The 24,174-nt window shown below is 34.5% G+C and overlaps 2 protein-coding genes across 4 annotated transcripts in view; both read right to left on the bottom strand.

Moving 5' to 3' along the window:
• LOC141337759 (NACHT, LRR and PYD domains-containing protein 3-like) overlaps positions 1-24,174 on the bottom strand; it is an 887,345-nt gene that overhangs the window by 209,320 nt on the left and 653,851 nt on the right. The window lies entirely within an intron of this gene.
• The window catches only part of LOC141337831 (uncharacterized), a 32,350-nt gene continuing 10,029 nt past the window's right edge, over positions 1,854-24,174 (bottom strand). Inside the window, exons 3-9 of the mRNA XM_073843418.1 lie at positions 22,541-22,624; positions 20,216-22,153; positions 17,970-18,143; positions 17,183-17,356; positions 16,436-16,597; positions 2,695-2,741; positions 1,854-2,611 (exon numbers count right to left, since the gene is read on the bottom strand). Coding sequence (XP_073699519.1) covers positions 2,064-2,611; positions 2,695-2,741; positions 16,436-16,597; positions 17,183-17,356; positions 17,970-18,143; positions 20,216-22,153; positions 22,541-22,624 — 3,127 coding nt within the window. The 3' untranslated portion in view covers positions 1,854-2,063. The remainder of the gene's footprint in view (positions 2,612-2,694; positions 2,742-16,435; positions 16,598-17,182; positions 17,357-17,969; positions 18,144-20,215; positions 22,154-22,540; positions 22,625-24,174) is intronic.

The following is a 24,174-nucleotide window of genomic DNA, read 5'->3' as shown; positions in this document are numbered from 1 at the left end:
ATATATTACACAAATTTTCCTAAAATTAAAAAAAGTTAGATTTCAAGCACCAAGTGTGACCCGAAAATAAGGAGGCTCAGTTTAATTTATTTTAATGGAAAAATAAGCTCTTAAATTTTTAATAAAAATTTAATACTATCTTGAAATATCCTCAAAATGCTAAATAATAATCAAAATATATTATTAATCAAAAATATATTACATTGATTTTCTAAAAAAAAAAAAAAAAAAAAAGTTAGATTTCAAGCAGCAAGTGTGACCCGAAAAATAAAGAGGCTCAGTTTAATTAATTTTGATGGAAATATAGCTCTTAAATTTTTCATAAAACTGAAATACTATCATAAAATATCCTTAAAATGCTAAATAATAATCAAAATATATTATTAATCAAAAATATATTACATTGATTTTCCTAAAAAAAAAAAGATTTCAAGCAAGTGTGACCCGAAAATAAAGGATAATGGAAAAATAGCTCATTAATTTTTTCATAAAACTGAAATACTATCATACATGCTAAATAATAATCAAAATATATTATTAATCAAAAATATATTACATTAATTTTCCTTAAAAAAAAAAAAAGGTTAGATTTCAAGCAACAAGTGTGACCCGAAAATAAAGAGGCTCAGTTTAATTAATTTTGATGGAAATATAGCTCTTAATTTATTCATAAAAATTTAATACTATCATAAAATATCCTCAAAATTTTAAATAATAATCAAAATATATTATTAATCAAAAATATATAAAATTAATTTTCCAAAAAATAAATAAAAAAAAGTTAGATTTTAAGCACCAAGTGTGACCCGAAAATAAAGGCTCAGTTTAATTAATTTTAATGGAAAAATAGGTCTTAATTTTTTTTAACAGGAATTGAATACTATAATATAAACTTGTTTCTAGCAGTGCTTTTGAATGTTGCTTTCAAACATCTCACAGTAATAATAATAATAATAATAATAATAATAATATCTTAACATTTCCACAAACACTAGTATTAGTATTTGTGTGTATTAGTAATAATAATATATAAAATTAATTTTCAAAAAAAAAAAAAAAAAAAAGTTAGATTTCAAGCAGCAAGTGTGACCCGAAAAATTAAGAGGCTCAGTTTAATTCATTTTAATGGAAAAATAGTTCATAAATTTTTTCATAAAACTGAAATACTATCATAAAATATGCTTAAAATGTTTAATAATAATCAAAATATATTATTAATCAAAAGTATATTAAATTTTTTTTCCTAAAAAAAAAAAAAAAAAGATTTTAAGCAGCAAGTGTGACCCGAAAAATAAAGGATAATGGAAAAATAGCTCATTCATTTTTTGATAAAACTGAAATACTGTCATAAAATATCCTTAAGATGCTAAATAATAATCAAAATATATAATTGAATAGTAATATATGAAATTTATTTTCCAAAAAAAGGTTAGATTTCAAGCAGCAAGTGTGACCCGAAACATTCAGAGGCTCAGTTTAATTAATTCTAATGGAAAAATAGCTCATTAAACTTGAATAAAAATGTAATACTATCATAAAATATCCTCAAAATGTTAAATAATAATCAAAATATATTATTAATCAAAAATATATATCATTAATTTTCAAAAAATAAAAGGTTAGATTTAAAAAATAGAGAGACTCAGTTTAATTAATTTTAATGGAAAAATAGTTCTTAATTTCTTTAACAGGAATTGAATACTATAATATAATCTCCTCAAAATGCTTAATAATAGTCAAAATATATTATTAAACAAAATATATAACATTGATTTTCTTGAAGGAAGATGTTAAATGTTTGGTCTTCTGTCAGTTTTGACTGAGAAAGTATCTGTGACTCAAAAATGAAGAGATTCAAAGGAAATGTTTTTAATGATTAATGTTCAGTTTCACAGACACTTGTTTCTAGCAGTGCTTTTGAATGTTGCTTTCAAACATCTCACAGTAATAATAATAATAATAATAATAATAATAATATCTCAACATTTCCACAAACACTAGTATTTCTCTTTATTAGTGTGTGATTTTGTGTAATGTGTGTGTGTTACAGAGATGTGTGTTATTCAGTTGTGTTTAATGTCACACAGAGACACTGAAGAGTTTGGATAATAAAGTCTAAATCCAGCGTGTAGTGTGTGAGTGAATGTGTGTGTGAATGTGTGTAAGTGTGTGAGTTTGTGTTTGTCAGAGGCGCTGTAGAAGGACAGAATGCCGTTCGACTCGTCCAGATACACTCCTACTCTCTTACAGGAGTCTGGAGCAGCAGATATACCAGTGGACTTATTATTGTGACGGACAGAGAATCTGTGATTAGAGCAGATCAGACTCCAGGAGTTCACATTATGTCCAAACCAACTGTCAGCACCCCATCCTTTCCTCTTGATTTCTTTATATGACACTGATATATGAACATCATCTCCACTCCATTCAGTCTCCCAGTAACAGCGTCCAGTCAGACTCTCAACACACAGAACCTGCTCCCACACATCAAATCTGTCTGGATGATCAGGATATGACTGTGGCTCTTTCACTCGTGTCACCTTTCTGTTGTCGTCAGACAGAGTGAGGCGTTCGTTTGCTGTGTTTGTATCCAGTGTGAGATCACAGGCATCTGAACACAAGACACACATTACAAGAGACACATTTACAACTAAACAACAAACAAGAAAACTGTGAGTCTGTTTGTGGACTTACATTTCTGGAGCCCTGATGTGAGCATGAACTCTCCTCCATGATCCACACTAGAAAACACACACAGAGACATTCATATCATAATCATCATCATAATAATAAATAAATAAAATAATAATTATATTAATAATATAATCCACACAGATGAATTCTTGTCCTGCTTTAACTTTTGCACATTCTAGTTTTGTTCTTCTAGTAACATGCGAATAACATGCTAGTAAAGCCTAGCGACTGCATAGCAACATCCTAGCAACCACATAGCAACAACACCCTAGCAGCCACTCTGGGTATCCTAGCAACAGCTCAGCAACATGTAACATGCTAGTAACTTGCTAATCATGCTAGTAACATGCTAATCATGCTAGTAACATTCTACTAACTTGCTAATCATGCTAGTAACTTGCTAATCATGCTAGTAACATTCTACTAACTTGCTAATCATGCTAGTAACTTGCTAATCATGCTAGTAACATTCTACTAACTTGCTAATCATGCTAGTAACTTGCTAATCATGCTAGTAACATGCTACTACCTTGCTAATCATGCTAGTAACATGCTAGTAACCTGCTAATCATGCTAGTAACATTCTACTAACTTGCTAATCATGCTAGTAACATGCTAATCATGCTAGTAACATTCTACTAACTTGCTAATCATGCTAGTAACTTGCTAATCATGCTAGTAACATTCTAATAACTTGCTAATCATGCTAGTAACATTCTACTAACTTGCTAATCATGCTAGTAACATGCTAGTAACCTGCTAATCATGCTAGTGACATGCTAATAACTGCTAATCATGCTAGTAACATTCTACTAACTTTTTAATCATGCTAGTAACATGCTAGTAACTTGCTAATCATGCTAGTAACATTCTACTAACTTTTTAATCATGCTAGTAACATTCTACTAACTTGCTAATCATGCTAGTAACATGCTAGTAACCTGCTAATCATGCTAGTAACATGCTAGTAACTTGCTAATCATGGTAGTAACATGCTACTAACTTTATAATAATGCTAGTAACATGCTACTACCTTGCTAATTATGATAGTAACATGCTACTACCTTGCTAATTATGATAGTAACATGCTACTAACTTTATAATAATGCTAGTAACATGCTACTACCTTGCTAATTATGCTAGTAACTAGGGGTGGGAGAAAAAAATCGATGCATCGCGATTCTCTCTTCAACGATTCTGAATCGATTCCTAATATTTCAGAATCGATTCTGAGCTTGTTTTTTTTCTGCATATGGCACGTGTGCGCGCTAGAGATGCGGCTGGCTACAGCGCACAGAATTTGCACTGTGAGACACGTGCGCATAATGCTTGACAGTGTGCTTCCATCCGTCGTGTTTTACTTTAGATATGCGTTCATTTCTGGAATGCAAGAAACTGTTGCACTGACAGACTCACGTGCGCTTTGTGTTTGTTCGTCCTAAAGCTCGATTGCAGATGCGGTTAAATGCACTTGCATTTTGGAATAGTTTCAAACGAAACTGTACATACAGTCAGTTATGTTTTCAGAGCAGGACAAAACATCTGATATATTGAAATAGATCTGTGCATCATTGGCGTTCCGTCCATATACAGTAAGCTGCTAATGCCCTGCGGTCAGAGAGAATGCGTTCACGTGTTAAATAATATAAACATGCTTATAAATGAATCCCTTATTTGAATCTTCTGGGCAAGCAGATTCTCCGCATCTTCCTTGACTCCTCAGAATTGATGCGCATTCTGTTTTGCTGTCATGCGCGTGATTTCATTCGCGGGGTAAGCTGTCTGCGAAGCGCTCGCCCAAGCGGAAAAACGCGCTGTTGCTGCCAGATCCTGATTGCCAAAAATGTATTGTATTTTTGTATATTATATATAATATGTATATTTTCATAATTTCTCAACAATTCAAAAGTTTAAAGTACACAGAAAAAAATAGCCTATATAAAATGTATATATATTTTTAAAAATAATAATAAACAGGAAAAAGAGGAAATATTAAAATATGATTTCGTCTCTGATTTTATTGGTGTCTAAATAATGTAAAGATATTATTATTTTTGGTATTACTGGTGGTTTTAGCACTCAGCATACCTGGTAAATAAAAGTGTCACCTCAACTATTGTCTGTAAACTTTCGGATACCTGAAGAAAACTTATTTTAAATAAGTAATTGTTTTAAAAAGTACCTTGCTTACATAATTTAAAAAATAAAGTAAAGTTGGCCCAAATTAAATTTGATATAAAACAAATATGAAAATGTAGCCATGTGCAGTACTATTGAAAACTGAGAATGTGTTCATCGTGATATTTAGTTGTTAATGAAAACAGTAATTAACTTGAATCTTGAAACCAGTGAAGATTGACACACCTACTTTTACAGAGATTCCAACTATAAACAAAAAGCATAGAAACTGCAATTTTACATGTTTTTAAAATTGTAAAGTTGTATTTGCACAGCAGAAGAATTAATTGGGGAAAAAATGTAGATCAAGAATCGTTTTGGAATCGGATCGTGACATGCTACTAACTTGCTAATCATGCTAGTAACATACTACTAACTTGGTAATCATGCTAGTAACATGCTACTAACTTTGTAATAATGCTAGTAACATGCTACTAACTTTGTAATAATGCTAGTAACATGCTACTAACTTTGTAATATTGCTAGTAACATGCTACTAACTTACTAATCATGCTTACAACATGCTAGGAACTTGTTAATCATGCTAGTAACAATCTTCTGAAATATGCTAGTGACATGGAAAAGTGTTCACATCATGCTAATAGACAGTAACACACACAGATAAACATTCAGGAGCACACAAACTTGTTGTGCACAACTATTATTTTTATAATAACATACTGTCACTACTTAATAGTTACATTATATTTCTTAGAAAAGACAATGTTACTGTTTTTAAAGTAATTAAAGGGATATTTCACCCAATAATAAAAATTGGCTGTTATTTTACTCACACTCAGGTCATCCAAGATGTAAGTGAATTTTCTCTTCAGTAAAACAGTAAAGAAGATTTTTAGCTGAAACCTTTCTAAGGATTGGTCTGCAGACTTGCACCTGCGCTTCCTCTGCAATTATCGTCACAATCGTCACTTGCATGGAGTGGTTGTAGATATGATGTCAGAACCCAGAAGACTAATTCACTGCTGGTTCCTTCAATATTTTTCTTTATAATGGTGTTTTTCAATTTCAAAAGTTTACATCCCCCTTTCAGAATCTTACACATGTTAATTATTTTAACAAAATAAGAGGGATCATACAAAATGCATGTTTTTTTTGTTTTTTTTTTTTTTGTTTAGTACTGACCTGGATAAGATATTTCACGTAAAGGATGTATACATATAGTCCACAAGAGAAAATAATTTATAAAAACAACCCTGTTCAAAAGTTTACATCCCCTTGATTCTTAATACTGTGTTGTTACCTGAATAATCCAGTTTTTTTTTTTTTTTTTAGCAACACTTCCCAAGTACCTTAGCAACCACATAACATAATCCTTGCAACCCAGAGCTATTTAGAAACAGAGTTGCGACACTCCCATAGGCTTCCATAGGAACTGAGGAATGTGGAAGTAAAGCGTGTCATGGAGCGGTCAATAGTTCCAAACAACCAATAGTTCCTGCATTGAAACCCATTCATTTCAGCGCTTCTCAAGCACAGTCGCTGGTAAATTGAAGAAATTGCATAATTTTTTTACATTTTAACGCATCAGCTGACCCCTCAAAAAACTGGCCAGTAGTGGTATTTTATGAAGCATGTTATAGTTAATGTTTATCGTTAGATAATATACAGTCATGTATTTACAGTTATGTAATTGCAGTTAAATAAAATGAGAAACACCGAAATAGCGACCATAGCCAGATACTAGCTGTCATATTTTTAAGCTTTTAGTCTTTCTGCAATCTTTCTCTCTCTTGAATGAGTTTCAGTAAAGACTGCATTCAAGAAATACTATAAAAAATTATGCTGAATGCAATTGGTTGCCTTGTGTTTTTTAAACACTATTTTCATCTTTTCTGTTATGTCAAATGCCATATTTGCTTGCTTTTTTATAATATTCACTTATGTTGTATAATTGAATATCATAAAATAAAACAAGTAAATTACTTTTTTTTTATTTAACATTAAATCAGTTAAATCGAAACATATAAAAAAATTAGTGTTTGATCATGTCCAAATACACATTCAAATGTATTTAACCTTAAATATTACACTAACTGTAATATAAATACTATATTAGAAAATGTATCTTTTAAATGGTCAGAATCATTATTGCATATTATTTAGTACAAAAAACTCAAAATATTAACTTAATAGAACTGAACTATATATTACAATTATTTAATTGAATAAAAGTTACAGCCAAAGAGTATGAGTATTTGACTGCCAAAGAGTATGAGAACATATTAATTATGTAAGGGATAATCAACGGTTTGCCGTGCGTTAAAGGATTTTAAATGCACGATGTGGAGGCTAATAATTATCTTATTATCTTAGCATATCCCGCTTATTCCATGGTCATTTGCGAAGTTATAGACAAATTAAAACTAGGATTGATATTTGCAACGCAAAATTTGACTGAATGGATAAAAAAGACGGTTATTTTCGTCAGTTATGACACGCAGCTCTAGCATTCTGCCCACTTGAAATCAGACTCAGAGATAAATAGTCCAGGATAATCACATTTATTTGAATGAAATATAGCATTTGTTTCAGTAAATTATCGATCGACCAAGAGAGAGTGTGAAGGCAAGAGAGATGACAGTTGTGTGTGTGTGTGTGTGTGTGTGTGTGTATATGTGCGTACAGGGATGTACTGGCCATCGGGAGCACCGGGACATTCCCGGTGGGCTGGTGGAGTAGTGGGCCGATCGCCGAAGAGAGAGACGGCACTATGTTACATTACAGTGCATTCGAAACTGCAAAAAGCAAACAACCCAAAAGTGTATTTTTTAATAAGTGCCATTTTGCGCTCTCGTGAATCATCTCATGACTAAGTGTAGACGCCATGTAAATACAAGATTCATTAGTTTAGAGAGCTTTATTAATTATAACGGAACTTTGTGAGATCTCTATGAACTAAGATTGGTGACGCTTTTAGTCATAATAAAGGGAGCGCGCTTTGCACTTTCCAGGCTATAATCCATTCAGAATTTGTATGAAACTTTTGTTTTTCGGACACATACATGCTACTATGTTTTGGGAATGACATCTGCATATTTATGCTGGGTTCATTCTCGAAGTAGCGGTGAAGCAATGGACGGGACAAAAATATATTTTTCCTCCTTTTTTTAACGAACAGCGCCAAGCGGAAGACTGATCATTGTCTGTTTGATCAGTTTGCCCTCTCAAATCATCACGACTTGTCTAAAATAAATTCTATAGATATAAAACAGTTAAAGTATAAAACAATGTTAGTTTAAACGTTAAAGTAAAATGTTTGTGCAGAAATTGGAAGCTAAAGCCGCTTTGCAGGACATCAAGGCGCCAGCGCAACCACTTGCATTTTTTTCAGTGGAAGCAATTTAAAATTATCCATAATTTTTGCTCACAAAGGTACGAGTAATCAAAAAGTGTTACAGCGTTTTTATAAAATAAAGAAAACAAAAATGATGCGCTTTCTTCCGTCTCGTTCTTGAACAGGAGCGCTTAACAAAAATAAAGGGAAATGCATGCCTCACAGACATGATAAATATATCTATAGAAAGCTTTAAATTATTACTTAACAAAATAAAACAAATCGAAAACAAAAGCTCTTTCATTATGTAATCCGTAAAGATAAATTTCTCTCTAAAGGCGCGTCAAAAAAAAAAAAAAAAAAAAAAGGTCTTTGCGACACTGACTCAGAATACACTAGTTTATTAATAAATAATTCAGATTTGTCCTTACTCTTTCCCAGACACATTTATTGTTATTTACTTTTGCCGGTGCTTTGTGGCAAGTTTCAGCCTATTGCTTGTGCTTGAACGCGAATCTTTTCCAGCATAGTTCTAATTAATTTTAATTGAAGTAAAATATTAATTCAATAAGAGCCTGATTAAAGATCAATATCAGTGTCTAAAATAAGATGTTTGTTTCACTGTTTATAATATTAAAGTACTGATATTTTACCCCAAAATGAAAATTGTCATAATCTACTCACTATCACTTAATTCTGTGGAACATAAAAGAAGATAATTTGATAAATTCAGTAATGTATGTCTATACAGTAGAAATTATAACCAGTTTGGTTACATTCTACAAAATATCTTTTGTGTTTCACAGAAGAAAGTAAGTCGAACAGTTTTGGAACGAGAAAATTATTTTTTATTACAGAAAGACTTTTTTTACAGAATTTATTAGCAATAAATTTTTAAGTTTATAAATTTGAATTATGTAGTATATAGGACAAATGGTTCCGCAATATATATATTGTTGTTGTTGTTGTTTCTGTTGCCTGCCGAATATACTAAAGTAATTATTTCCAAATTCGCCATTCAATAATAATACTCTAATAAATCGTAATCCTGTCTTGACTGACAACGCAATTCGCCACGCGGACGCTCCACCCATCCGCGCGTCCGCCAAAAGAATGCAAGACTCGAGAATAGAGCACCCAGGTGGAGCAGAGGGTCGAAACTGTACTGTTTAGTACTTCATTTACAGGTCAGATACATCTGTAAATAGACTATTGTAGTTTTGTTTTCTTAGATAAGCATTAAACTGCTTGCAAATATTATCAATAGCAGCCAGTTTGCTGCAAAATTAACAAAATGGCACAATTTTGTAAAGAGTAGGAATTTAGCATACAAATATTCACATTGTTTTATAACACGTTTAGAGGGAGCTAAGGCTAACAACAATACAACCCTTACAAAAATTAACCATGTTTTCACTAAAAACCAAAAACCATTGTTACTATATTTAAACTATGGTAACCACAAATTAAAAAAAAGGTTTTGCTATACTTTATGGTATTTGTAGTAAAACTCTGGTTATACAAATTGTAATCAAAATGCCAAAAAAAAAAAAAAAAAAAAAAAAAAACACGGTTACTACTATACTTTAACCATAGGCCTAATTGAACCATGGTTAATTTTCCTAAGGACAAAACATGACCCATGATAATGCAAAAAAAAAAAAAAAAAAAAAAAAATTCAATATTAGAATTTTACTAAAGATATATTCAAGATGTAGCTATTATTGTAGGCTAACAGTTTTGACATTTGGGCAAGATAAAACAATAGCTCATGGTCCTAATGTAATACTTACATTTTTATAAAAAGGTAACTGGAAGTTCAAGAGATAATCTTTAATTATTTTGCGTGGCACCAGCCAATGGATTATACTTTTTATGTGATAATAATAATTGTTTTACAAAAAAAATAATATTGTCCATGGTTTCAGAATTTGTTGTGGGTTTTTGGGATGGCCTGGATGAGTGTGAGATTTCCCGGCCTGAAATTTTGTCCCAGTCCGCCCCTGTGTGCGTACCTGCCTGCTTGCTGTGCGTCTCTCTCTACAAACAACGATTCATTCAAAAACAGCATCTTTACTGCCCCGTTGCTGAGGAATATAATGTAGCGATCTAGTATCTAGGCTATTTTAATAAGGATCGCAGGCAAGCGCTGACAAGAAGTTTTTGTATGTGCGCAGCACAATGCGATCTCCTCTCTCTCTCTCTCTCTCTCTCTCTCTCTCTCTCTCTCTCTCTCTCTCTCTCTCTGTGTGCTTTTGCGTGCATCAATTAAAGCAGCGCATTAATATTGAACGGTGATTAAACTGACTTGGAACTACCTGTGCAGTAAACGGTTTTACTGCATACCTGCCAACCAATCAGAATCCAGTATCCAGACATTCCATGGAATAAGTCTCTTTATCACTCCCCAGAATAAAATGCGATTGTTAAGCTTATTCAGAGTAGTTGTCAATACACAATCAATGCAGATTATGTGTTAATAATTGCTTGCAATTGCTGCAAATATAGTAAAACTGCTGTCTATCCTACTTCAACCCATTCAAACACATTGACAGCGTTGTTTGGAACTATTGAGAGCTCCATGAACCATGTGACCGAAAATTTGGGTGTGTATTCACTACTGTGTGTGTGCACTTCGGTTATGGGTTAAATGCAGAGCACAAATTCCTAGTATGGGTCACCATACATGGCCTCACTTCACCTCCTTTCCTTTCCTCACTGATGCATTAAGAGCCAGGGGTGAAGCTTTTGACCTCAAATGTAAAGCCTGTGATAAACAACTTGACAAGACTTAAAGGTCCCATATTGTACACATTTCTGGAGGTTTATTTTAGTTGTTGATGTCCTAAAGAATATATATTTGCGGTATAAGTGCCAAAATCCATCTCAATATATTTTTACAGCTCCTTTTTTAGGAGCTCTGTCAAACACAGGTCGATTTTGGCCCGTCTAATTAATATTCATGAGCCTCTCTTCTGATTGGCCTGTTGTTTTCTGAGTGACGCACAGCCAGGCCACTCACAGGTAACTACGGTCACGTATCTTTCTAGCCGAACCCAGAGCAATAGAGAGAGCCTAGCCTGATACTCAACAGGATATTTCAGAATGATCATTAATGTTTTTTTCTTTTTCAAACACCGAATGCAGTAAGCTACATAACTGTTGCTTTAGTAAAGCCCCTTTCACAATGCGCGCTGATTCTGGAAAATTACGGGAACGGGCGCTGTGTGAACAAAAGCCAGAACCATAAACCATAAAGGCAGTGTTGTAGTGATGATGAATGTCACCCTGCGACTCTTCACGACAAAAAAATACGTGCAAAGTGGAATGAAGCGGCGATCGGGCAGAGCCAACTCCTCACTATCAGCGCTGAAGCACAGTTTGTTCAGGTTAGTTTCAGTTTAGTGAAACGTACGCATTACATCTCACATCCAAACGTCACATGTCTTTATGGGTCGTTACACACAGATTTCGGAAAACAACTGTGAATGAACCAAATTAAACAATTACGGAACAAATCATGGGACACATTATCCGTGTATTTACCGGAATCGCTGTGTGAAAGAGGCTGAAGTTGACGTGCCACTGGTCTCTTATATTGACGTTGTTCTGAAGCCTGTGCAATGATGTAGTTTCGACATCTATCGACTGAATGGGGTTTTCTAGATTAGTTTCCGTGTTGTTGTTGCTTAGCAATGTTATGGACCCGATGTTGTCTGGGTTTGACAAAAGGAGGGTGGGACGTTGGTTGGTGCTCGGGGTGGTGACTGAAGGCGGTGACTGAGTCGATCGGACGTCACATCGTTACGGAAATCACAGCGGCTCGTGAAAATGAACAGCTACTTTAAGCAGGCTGTGTGCAGTTTACTGTGGATTGACTGTTTTGAAACTCATACGGTAGTTACATAGCCCCTAGACCTCAGTTATCATGGAAAAAGCCAGGAAATTTCGATTTTGACAATATGGGACCTTTAAAAGGTAAACTGCACACACTCATACTGAAAGCACAAATTTTGACGTAGTTATGTAGTTATTAAAAAAAAAAAAAAACATGTTTCTATTAACTAGATAGTAACTAGATAAAGTCCAGCAAACATGACGATAATAAAAATCATACATGTCATTAATGTTTTTTTTTTCTTTAGTGTGTGAATCCTGATTATCTTGTAGTGTGTGTCCTGCTAAAGACAGTTTGGGATGTGAGTGTGTGCAGTTCATGCTGTAGAACAACATGACTTTCCTACTGTATATTAAATATGAAATACAATTTATATTATAAGTACAATTGAAAAAGGGATCAATTATGGTTTTAGATATAATATTTTAATTGTTTTACAATTCAAATCGTAAAAGGTATTTTTTTGGAATTTGCTTTTTGGAAATTTCTAATCCAGTAAGGTTTGTAAGAATAGTTGGAACTGCTTTGGAAGTGTTATAAAGTTTTGTTGTTATTTTTGATGTTGTATAATTGTTATGTTTATCTGTTGCCATTTTTTGTGACCCTGGACCACAAAACCAGTGATTTTATTTTTTTAAATTGAGATTTAGCTTTTCATTGATCTATGGTTTGTTAGATTAGGACAATATTTAGCCAAGATCCAAGTATTTGAAAATCTGTAATCTGAGGGTGCAAAAATAATAATAATAATAATAATATTGAGAAAATTGACTTTAAATTTGTTCAAATTAAGTTCTTAACAAAGCATATTACTATTCAAAAAATTAGGTTTCGATATATTTACAGTAGGAAATTTGCAAAATATCTTCATGTAATATGATCTTTTCTTAATATCCTAATGTTTTTTTTTGCATAATAGAAAAATCAATAATTTTGACAGATACAATGTATTTTTTGCTATTGCTACAAATATACCTGTGCTACTTAAGATGCATTACATTTTATTTGGTAAGTATACACATTGTTAATTGCTCTAAAAAGTCTTCTTGTGAAATATATATATATATATAGGATATATAAAAATTAAGTTAACAATAATCCAATTAATAATTATAGTGGATATCACATATTTCTTTTCAAAATGATTACATTAAACTTCAGGAAACAATTTTCTTTAATTACTTTCTTCTTTTTTTTAACCTATAGAACCATTAACAAAGATTTTAAACACTGAGACCTAAAATAATTTGTTATCCCTCTGGTGGAAAAAGTATTGTGGCTTTCATTTCTCATTCGCTAGTCATTGTGAATACTGCATTTATTGTAATCCTGTAATAAAGGCACAAGCAACAAAGACAAATTTTGAAACCTAAAATATTGGTCTCATTTCAATACAACACTTTTAATAATTTAAGCTTTTTTACCCCATTTGCAATATTTCTTTGATTTATTTGTGTAGATTGCAAGTGATGTTGCAGGTAGTGCAGAATGCAAGTGCTGATTGAAAGTGGTGTTGCTTGCAGAGGAAGCACAGGTGCAAAACAGAGAATGCAAATCAGCGCAAGTGCAAGTCTACAGCCAAACCTTTCAAGAAACCTTGGTCTTTGGTGATTTATAAAATGTAAGTCAATGGGTATTCTCACTTGAGATTAAAATATATATATATACAGGTAAGACAAAATGAATGCCTGTGGTTCCTGATGATATATTGAGATTTTATCATTCTCCATAATAACAAAATCAGGTGTCGATGTGTCTATGTTCTTTGTATGCGTACATATGCAGACGCACCTGTGTTTCAAATGGTACGCTCAATTTAGACTTGGGCACACTTGCAGGACAAACTGTAATTTAGTTTAAAACTCAAATCAGCTCAAACCACAGTAGCAAAAGAATTAAGATCTGCTCCAAACAGTACTAACATGGCAAAAAAAGAAAACCTCCTCTAAATAACATTTAGTTAGTGAGTGTGTAAACTGCAGTAAAAAAAAAACATGAAGAAGGACAAGAAGAAGAAGTCACTGATAGGGTTGCCAACTAGAGCTGAAACGATTCCTCGAGTAACTTGAGTAACTCGGTTACAAAAAATGAAGTCTCTTTTAATTTATTATATGAGTTTTCAATCTAAAACGGGGTCTACACACTAGAGATGCGCGGATGGGCTCAATCGTCACCCGAATCTGCAGCTTCAAATACATTAACCGCCCGCCACCCACCCGCACCTATATTTTTCTCTGATTTAGATAACTGCACCCGATCACCATATTACACTTAATGTAATTCTTAGTTTTGCATGATGATATGATGAATGGATGGTTAATTTATAACAGCAGACTGATTCAGCTGATCTGCACATCGCTGCACACTTATATACGTTTAATCACTCATGATTTTAAGCCTAATCCACGCAGAAAAGAATTAACTGACATCTGGATGCGACTCTCCGCAATCTCTGACGAAATCGTTCGGGTTTTCTCTGTGTTAGAGCCATTCTAAACTTACTATTTGAACGCATACTGGATGCTTGGACTTTGGAAGTTTACCTGGGTTCACCAGTTTCAGAAATGCCTGATCGTAAAAATCTGCTTCTTTTCATGTTTAAGGTATTGTTTTTGTTCTAATCTACTGATTCAAATAAGTAATCAATAATTATTATTGTACCATTGCGCGCCTAGCCTGACCGCATATGAATGATCAGGCAGCATCTGTGGACAGAGCAGGTGCGGTCACATCAGGCACAATCGTCAAATATATTTCAAAAGAAGCCGGCGCCACGTTCCTGACACTGTCTTTACTGGGTGTTTTTAGGGAATATTTCAATGTATTAACATGCGATTGAATTAGCTATTCATGTGGTGGACTGTCATGATTTTGGATAATGCAGGACACTACTGAATGATGCGCATCAGAGAAGTGGGTAAACGCAAAGCCAACCAAGGCACTACACCACTGCATTACCATGCTTAATAGCATTAGCACAGGCATAACTCCCTTCAAACTTTATATTCATGTTTTAGAAAATTTAGTTAATATTAGCATCATGATTTATCTCATCCACCCGCATATAATCAGCTTGCATTTTTTTATTACCCGACCCACCCGACCCGCGGATTATCCAGAGCGCCCGCGGATATAACCACCATCCGCGCATCACTACTACACTATCTATAAAGATCAGTGGGTCTACAGTGTTTTCAAAAGTGTCCGTTTTCGAGGGTTGAAATCGACGGAGTAGTGTAAATGACATGCGCAACGTTAACCATATAGCAAAAGTTATAAGTTTTAAAACTTATAGTTTTATTGGCTTAAAGCACTCCGCGTGAAACCATGCATGGACTTATGTTTTGCCTCCTAAATGCCACAAAGCATTCCAAGAAGAAGACAGTAAAGGCTTATGTTATGCCTGAGCTGTAGATTTTGAAACTTTTAGTTTTGAAAGTTAAGTTGCAAGACTTAAAGGCAGTGTTTTTGTATTACTAGTAATAATTAATTTTATTGTATACCTTAGCTTTGATAATTAAAAAAATGCTTTATTTTAAACCCAGTCAACTTTGTTATTGTTCACAGTACAATCACAGACAGTAAAAAAGGGTTAATAACTTAATGCTTGTTTTTGATTGAAAATGATGTTGCATACTATACATTTAAATAAAATGATTTTAAGAAACCTTTCTTATTTTCTCTTTTATATTTAAAATTGCTCTTTAATTAAGCAAAAATATGGTTTATCCAATTACTCGACGGAATTTTCGGCAGAATACTCGATCACTAAAATATTCGATAGCTACAGCCCTATTGCCAACCATTCTGTGCAATCCACAATTATTCCATATTTTAAGGCATCAAAAAAGCAATCAGTATGAAAGCCATACAGAAGTCTTTTTGTCCTGTATTTAAGGCATATGGCTTATGAGCACCTAGACCACAAAAATAACATTTTCTAAAGTGGGAATTAATCACTTGGACATGTCATTGTTTGATTTACGAACATAGCAATTTGAGAAAGGCTTTAAGCCCAAGCAGCATCCTATGCCGGCTGGTCGTGCTTGCTTCACACAGTGAGTGCTTAAAGCAATTCCCTTCACTGTTTCAGTTTTGGCAAATGCAAACAACATAATTATTTTTAATTAATTCAACATGCAGCAACATGTAAGAACACATCTAGTTGAAAGAAGATGTGATAAATCAATCTTATTTTCCTTTTCTGAAGTTGGCAACCCTACCCTAATATGGAAGTACTTCTGATGGCTACATAGGTCCACGTAATGCCTTACAACAACCCTTACCTTTTATTTTTGTTTTTATTATTGCTTATTGCTTTATTCTCTAACAGTTGCAGAAGAGAGGATGATTGTTTCTGCTCAACTTACTTGAGTTTGTCCAGATATTTAAGTGTATCTGAGAGTAACTTTGCCCCTGATTCTCCTGGGTGATTGTAGCTCAGGTCCAGCTCTCTCAGGTGTGAGGGGTTTGAACTCAGAGCTGATGCCAGAGCAGCACAACCTTCTTCTGTCACCAAACAGCCAGATAATCTACAACAACAGCCCAAATGTGAATGTAATAAAAAGATATACAATATATAATACAAGTATCCTAGCAAGCACAGTCATAAATGAGTTAAAATGTACTAAAGTGAATCTAATTAGATATCAGATCTGCGAGTTTTAAAGTTATTTAAAAGTTTATTTAAACACTGTTGTGTGTGAACAAATGAAAACCGAACAGTGTAATTTAACACTGGGGATTTTGATGTGTTGACACTTTTGATGGTGGACAGGACTCATCATAGGCATATTTGATTACACAGGAGAGTGTGAATATTTGTTTTCAATTTGAATTGGTGCATATTAAAATAGAAGTCCACGGAGACCAAGATGGAAAAGAGCACACCATTTTTGTTTTCTTTATTTTACTAAAGCATAACATTTTGTTGTTGTGGGTGTATGCAAATAAAAGTAGATCCACAGTTTGGACTAATATTTTACTAATAACTCTTTAACCAAAAATTATAAGTATTTTAATTTTTTCTGCTGTTATCATGAACAAATGCAACTGTACGGGCAAGCACATTTTCCAGCCTCAGAGGGTTCACAAACAAATCAATGTGAAAGCCAAACCTCAGTATGTTGAGTCGACAGTTTGGACTCCTCAGTCCAGTACAGAGTAGCTTCACTCCTGAATCCTTTATGTCATTGTTACTCAGGTCCAGCTCTTTCAGGTGTGAGGGGTTTGAACTCAGAGCTGATGCCAGAGCAGCACAACCTTCTACTGTCTCCATACAGCCAGATAATCTACAACAACAGCCCAAATGTGAATGTATTAAAAAAGATATACAATATATAATACAAGTATCCTAGCAAGCACAGTCTTAAATGAGTTAAAATGTCATAAACTGAATCTAATTAGATATCAGATCTGCGAAAAGTTTTAAAGTTATTTAAAAGTTTATTTAAACACTGTAGTGTGTGAACAAATGAAAACCGAACAGTGTAATTTAACACTGGGATTTTGATGTGTTGACACTTTTGATGGTGGACAGGACTCATCACAGGCATATTTGATTAGTCTGTGCCTACACAGCCCCATACACAGGAGAGTGTGAATATTTGTTTTCAATTTGAATTGGTGCGTATAAAAATAGAAGTCCACGGAGACCAAGATGGAAAAGAGCACACCATTTTTGTTTTCTTTATTTTACTAAAGCATAACATTTTGTTGTTGTAGGTGTATGCAAATAAAAGTAGATCCACAGTTTGGAATAATATTTTACTAATAACCCTTCAACCAAAAATGATAAGTATTTTAAATTTTTCTGCTGTTATCATGAACAAATGCAACTGTACGGACTAGCACATTTTCCTGCCTCAAAGGGTTAACACGAACAAATCAATGTGAAAGCCAAACCTCAGTATGCTGAGTCGACAGTTTGGACTCCTCAGTCCAGTACAGAGTAGCTTCACTCCTGAATCCTTTAGGTCATTGTTACTCAGGTCCAGCTCTCTCAGTGGGGAGTTTGATGATTGTAGAGCTGAAGCCACAATTTCACAGTGCTGATCAGTGAGATTACAGGACATTAAGCTGAAAAAACAACAACAACTGTGGTTAAATAGCATGAAGGTGTGATGTCTTGCTTTATTAACCCTTTCACTGGTGAGTTTAAAATATTTTAGCCGACCCCCCAGAGTGAGTTTTTTTAAGTGACCGTTATTTTAGAATGTTTCCCCTTATTGTTTCCATGGCGAAGCTTGTCACGTTACACAATGCAGACACAATAACACTGTATGACAGCCAGTTTGCTTTTATTTTATTTTTCCTTGATGATTCAAAATATTCACCCACTTGCTTACCATGTCATGAACTATCTGATATTCTGATTCACAAATATGTGTGAATTAAGTGTGTTTTGCCATTTAAAACCCTATTTAAATTATCTGAATCGTGATCTATAACGTGAGATGGGCACCGCCATGTTTGTTCGCGCTGCCGTTCAGAGATTCCTGTCAGCCTGTATTCAGATTCAGCGCCAGCCAACGTACGAAAGAATGAACTGATTTTGGCAGCTGCGTGACTTCACCGAACATCCTAAATACCATATTTGGGACCGTACTCCCAGGGTCACAGAAATTAGAATGTTTAATTCATACAGTGAAGACTATGAGTGCTTAAATTAATTAGATTAAAATCTAAATTTTGGTATTGTAACACCATTTATTTTTTGTTAATGTAAATTTTAAATATGTCTATCATTTATCATTTATTTGGGTGTGTATGAAATATGATACTCAACAAAAAAACACATGCACATGTATGCATATGTATTTTTTCTTGAGTTATCATATTCATACATCAGGCTTAATATGGATCATATATGCAATTTATTGCAAATAAATGATAATCAAGAGATCCAAAAAGTCTGCTGTGTCTCATTTTACATTTAGATTAACTTAAAAAAAAGTAAAAAAAAAAAAAAGTTTTAATTAAAAATGCTGTATGAATAATCAAGTTACTCAAGTAAAAAATCAAGTAAATCAAGTAAAGGACTTTGAGGTGAGAGGGCATAAAGTGGATTGTGTACAACAAGTTTTTCAGCAATGTTTTGGTCATATTAATAATTTATAGGCACTAGAAATTAGCATATTGAATATGATACAGTATACAGGCTATTTTCATAAATAGGCATTATACTTATTGTTCAACAGAATTTTACAAAGAATGTTTAGTTTACATTATGAATAAATGTTTTTTAAATTGTTGGCTAAAATGTTGTAATATGCATTGCCAGCATTCTGTTTTCAGTTAATTTACTCCCAAAGGGGCAACGTATCCTGAGGAATACTTACATTAAAAATAAATAAATCAATAAAATCATTAAATAGTATTATTTGTGTCCTAAGAAGATGGAAAGTAGCAGTAAATTAATTTTCTGATCTCTTTTTATGGTCTTACCCTTTTTAAGGTTATATCAAGAAAGAAATATGTGACTTATTTAAAGCTTAAATATGAGCATTATGTGTATGATGCTTCAAAGATTTTGTTTCTTTTCTCATTTATACAGAATTTTATTGTGGGAAGTCTTATTAGCTGAGTGTCTTTATTACATTAACCAGCTCTATTAGATAGATTTTTTTAAAAGGGCAAAGCACAAAGTCAGTTTCTTGTCTCTTATCTTCATGTTTTCTTCAAGCATTCCAAAACAATGGACACTGTTTGTAATTCGTCACAAAAGTGAATTTTATATTCCACATAAGACATTTATATTTACTAAGATTTAAAGAGACTTAATTTTAATTTATGGGCTCCCGCATCTCTCTCATTATGCATGAATTCAAATGTTTCCATGGTTGCAATGTAACATTTGGCTGCTAATCAGTTATTGCTTTTTTTAAACAAAGCTCCATGCCTTAGTGGTATCTTAATACCCACATAAAAAAAAAAACCTATAGAATATAATATTTACAAAACTGTGCTTTGGCATTCCACTGCAGTGGGGCAGTTGTGATGCTGACTGGTACAGCGCTAACTGTAGTCCATTATGTTTTATGCTTATGAACACACACCCATAAAATACTCATCAAACCTCCATCACAACTTTTTCAAATTATGTTCATATTGCAATATTATTTTAGATTATTATAGATTTTCACACTCACACAGCTTTTCTGCAGTTCCTCACAGCAGGTACCAGTCTCCTTTTGCCCTCTTTTGATTTGATGTTGTACTTATTAAAGTCTAACTCATCCAGCACCTCCTCTGACATCAGGATCATGTTTGCCAAAGTTGAACATTGTGCAAGAGAAAGACCTTTACCTTTTGCTTTATTTTTTAAAAGCACCTGCACTTCTTGAACAACAGAATTATCCTTCATCTCAATCAAGCAGTGTGACAGATTCATCCATCTTTCAGGACTGACATTGTTTTTTTGACCTCGTTTGAGGTTTTGGATTATTTTCTTGATGCTCTCTGGGTTGTTTTCTGTGTGTATCAGTACATCCTGTAAGAGTCTCTGATTGCACTCCAGTGAGATGCCATGAAGGAATCTAAGGAAGAGATCCAGGTGTCCATTTTCACTGTTCAATGCTTTATTCATTGCTTCCTTTAGAAACACATCCAGAGTAATATTCTCACAATGAGTTCTGGACTTTCCTGTTAGGAACATTTTCAGAATCTCACGGTTCTTGTGTAAATAGCAGTAAAACACATGCAGTGCTGCAAAAAACTCCTGAAAGCTCAGATGTACAAAGCTGTAAACCTTCCTGTGATTAAATACAGATTCCTCTCTAAAGATCTCAGTGCAAATACCAGAATACACTGAGGCATCAGAGACGTCTATGCCACTTTCTTTCAGGTCCTCCTCATAGAACATCACATTACCCTTCATCAGCTGATTGAAGGCCAGTTCAGCAAGTTTTACAATCACTTCTCTGTTGGACTGCAGGAGTTTCTCTGGATCTCTCTCTTCATACTTCTGGTTCCTCATATTTGTTTGAATAAGAAGGAAGTAGATGTACATTTCTGTCAGAGTTTGAGGGATTTCTGCACTGTGATCTAGTTTCAGGATGTTTTGAAGCACAATGGCTGAGATCCAGCAGAAGACGGGTATGTGACACATGATGTGGAGGCTTCTTGCTCTTCTGATGTGTGAGATGATTCTGCTGGCTTGATGCTCATCACTGATTCTCTTCCTGAAATATTCCTCCTTCTGAGGGTCATTGAATCCCTGAATTTCTGTCACACGGTTGATGTATTTAGAGGGGATCTGATTGGCTGCTGCTGGTCTGGTGGTGATCCAGATGAGAGCAGAGGGAAGCAGATCTCCTTTCATGAGGTTTGACATCAACACACCCACTGATGAAATCTCAGTCACATCAGAAACTTTCTGACTGCCTGAAAACATCAGTGAAATTCTGCTTTCATCCAGACCATCAAAGATGAACACAACTTTACATTCATCATAAATCTTTGAGTCCAAACCTTGGAGTTCAGGATGAAAGTCAATCATAAGTCTGTGAAGACTGTACTGATGATATTTAATCAAGTTCAGCTCTCGAAATGTAAGCACAAACATAAAATCTACATCTTGATTGGCTTTTCCCTCAGCCCAGTCCAGAATGAACTTCTGCACAGAGACGGTTTTTCCAATTCCAGCGATGCCTTTAGTAAGAACAGTCTTTATTTGGTCCTTCTTCTCTCTTCTCATCTCCTCATATCCTGGATCAAGTAAAGGATTAAAGATGTCATTGCAGTTGATTGGAGTGTCTTGGAGTGTCTTGTAACCTTTCTCAATCCGTAGCACCTCATGTTCTTCATTCACCCCTTCACTCTCTCCCTCTATGATGTACAGCTGTGTGTAAATCCTGTTCAGGAGGGTTTGATTCTCTTGTAATTTAATTCCCTCAAATACGCTCTCATACTTGTTCATCATGCTGATTTTGTGCTGGTCTTTGACTCTCTGAAGATCATCAAGCACTGGTTGGTGAGAATCGAGCTGCTGGGCTGCTTCTGAGTCACGATGTCTGAAGTGGTTCTGATAGTAAGGGGATGGGAAGGTCTGAGGGGACACATATCTGATCTGATCAGCTCTCCAATCACTGAAAAGATATTAAAAAGAACAGAGAAAAAAAAATAAACTTTATCAAAACATTCAGAAAGAACTGTTATATTATCAAGTTCATTTTAAATATAATTAATCTGTTGTGGCCAACCGATTGGCCTGATTACTATTCAATATAATATTGATGCAGAAAACTCAGTGAGTCTCTTAATTTCTGTGTAGTTAGTAAAAGATAAATGATATATAAAAGATAAATATTTAAGCTGCTGTATTTATAGGCCTACTGACTCTTTCTTTAGTTTTCTTTCCTTACGTCATCATTTGAATTCAGATTATGTTGCAGAAGTAAAATTTCAAAAATACTTCTCTCATTATTTCTGTGTACATTGTGTTCTTGTGTCTCACTCTACAAAAATATACTCACACAGGATTAAAGGGCACTGATCCATCACTGAGATCAGAGGGCTTTAGTGGAGAAGCTGCTCTCTTTCTCTTCCTGCTGATGATGCTAAGAAAAAGAGAGAAATATTTCAGATTGCATCTCTGCAAATTGACTCTTAGCTAAGGTTTATGTATCATAATTATGTTGTAAATATAGCACAGCACAGCATGGTGTAAATACAAGGATTTAGTCTGTCAATAAAGAATAAAGAAAAAGATAATGAAATAAATAATGACAAAGAAAATAAAGATCAAATAATAAAAATACTGTAACCCCCAGTTTTCATAGGCCACTTTTACTTCCGATAGTACATCATCTCAAAATGTCAAATATACAATGACAGGATTGTTTAATTACAGGGTAACAGGCTAAAAGCCCTCCAAAAAAACTCTATAAACTATAGCGACATTTAGATTTTTTTTTAAGTTTTTGGTTTTGATCTAAATAAAATAATTCTAACTGTTGAATCCAAGCTTAATGTTTACATGAACGCAATAAAGTGATCGGGTTGATGTGTGCATTTATTAGGGATGTGCATCTCCATAACTGAGGCTGATTTGTTGTGATATGTCAAATTCAGCAGCAGTGGTGATGAGAGAACACATACAAAAGAAAATAAATCAATCTACATATAAAATATTGCTCACTAATTTTTGCCCACTTTCTAAATAATGAAAGTGTAGTGCATCTACTAACATTTGTATATAAAAAAACGTCTCAGGTTACGTAGGTAACCCTAGTTCCCTGAGGACAGGGAACGAGACGCTGCGTCCTGGTTAGGACACTTTGGGAACTGCCCTCAGCGTGACCGGTTCTGAAGCTCTTATAAAACAACGACAATGAACTTGACATTGACCGGCGCCAGCCCATGACGTCATTAACAAGGCGCCTACTAGTATAAAGGGGCGCTTGTGAATACATCAACCATCTTTTTGTCTGATGGAGACGTAAGTGGGGCCCGAAGCATGGCTACGAGACGCAGCGTCTCGTTCCCTGTCCTCAGGGAACTAGGGTTACCTACGTAACCTGAGACGTTCCCTTCCGGAGGGAACTCTACGCTGCGTCCTGGTTAGGACACTTTGGGAACGATATACCAACGCCGCCATGCTGAGGAGTAAGTGAACAACTGACTGATTGAGGAGTCAAGAAGGAACATCACTCCCCACTACTTGGGCCGACGTCACAGCTAGCTCGGCCACCCAAGCACGGAACTCCTAGGAGTGGAGGCCTGATACTTCTAAGCGAGAGTAGGCCTACCTACACTCACCGCTAGTAGTGAAGCTTACCCTTAAGTCTTCATACTAGGCGGGGGTTCTGAAGAGCGGAGGCTCTAAACAAACTCTCTAAACAAGAGGAAGCCTAGCAACACTCTGTGCTTGCGGGGAACTCTGGGAGTGGAGGTCAGAGACCTAACTACACTCAACACTGGAGGTGATCCATGAGGCTCCAGGAGCCTGAGCAATAGAACCACCTAAGTGGAGTTCTCAGGAGAGTGGAGGCTTCTGCAAGAAGACTCTCTAGATGAGAGGAAGCCTAGCGACACTCGATCCTATAAGTAGTGCTGTCTGCAGTGGAGTTGGAAAAACCCAGGGGTTTTTAGAACCAACTCTAGAATG

Source organism: Garra rufa, chromosome 1 (genome assembly GCF_049309525.1).
Source record: "Garra rufa chromosome 1, GarRuf1.0, whole genome shotgun sequence".
In the NCBI taxonomy this organism is placed as follows: Eukaryota; Metazoa; Chordata; class Actinopteri; order Cypriniformes; family Cyprinidae; genus Garra; species Garra rufa.
This window is presented reverse-complemented; position numbering and strand designations above follow the sequence as displayed.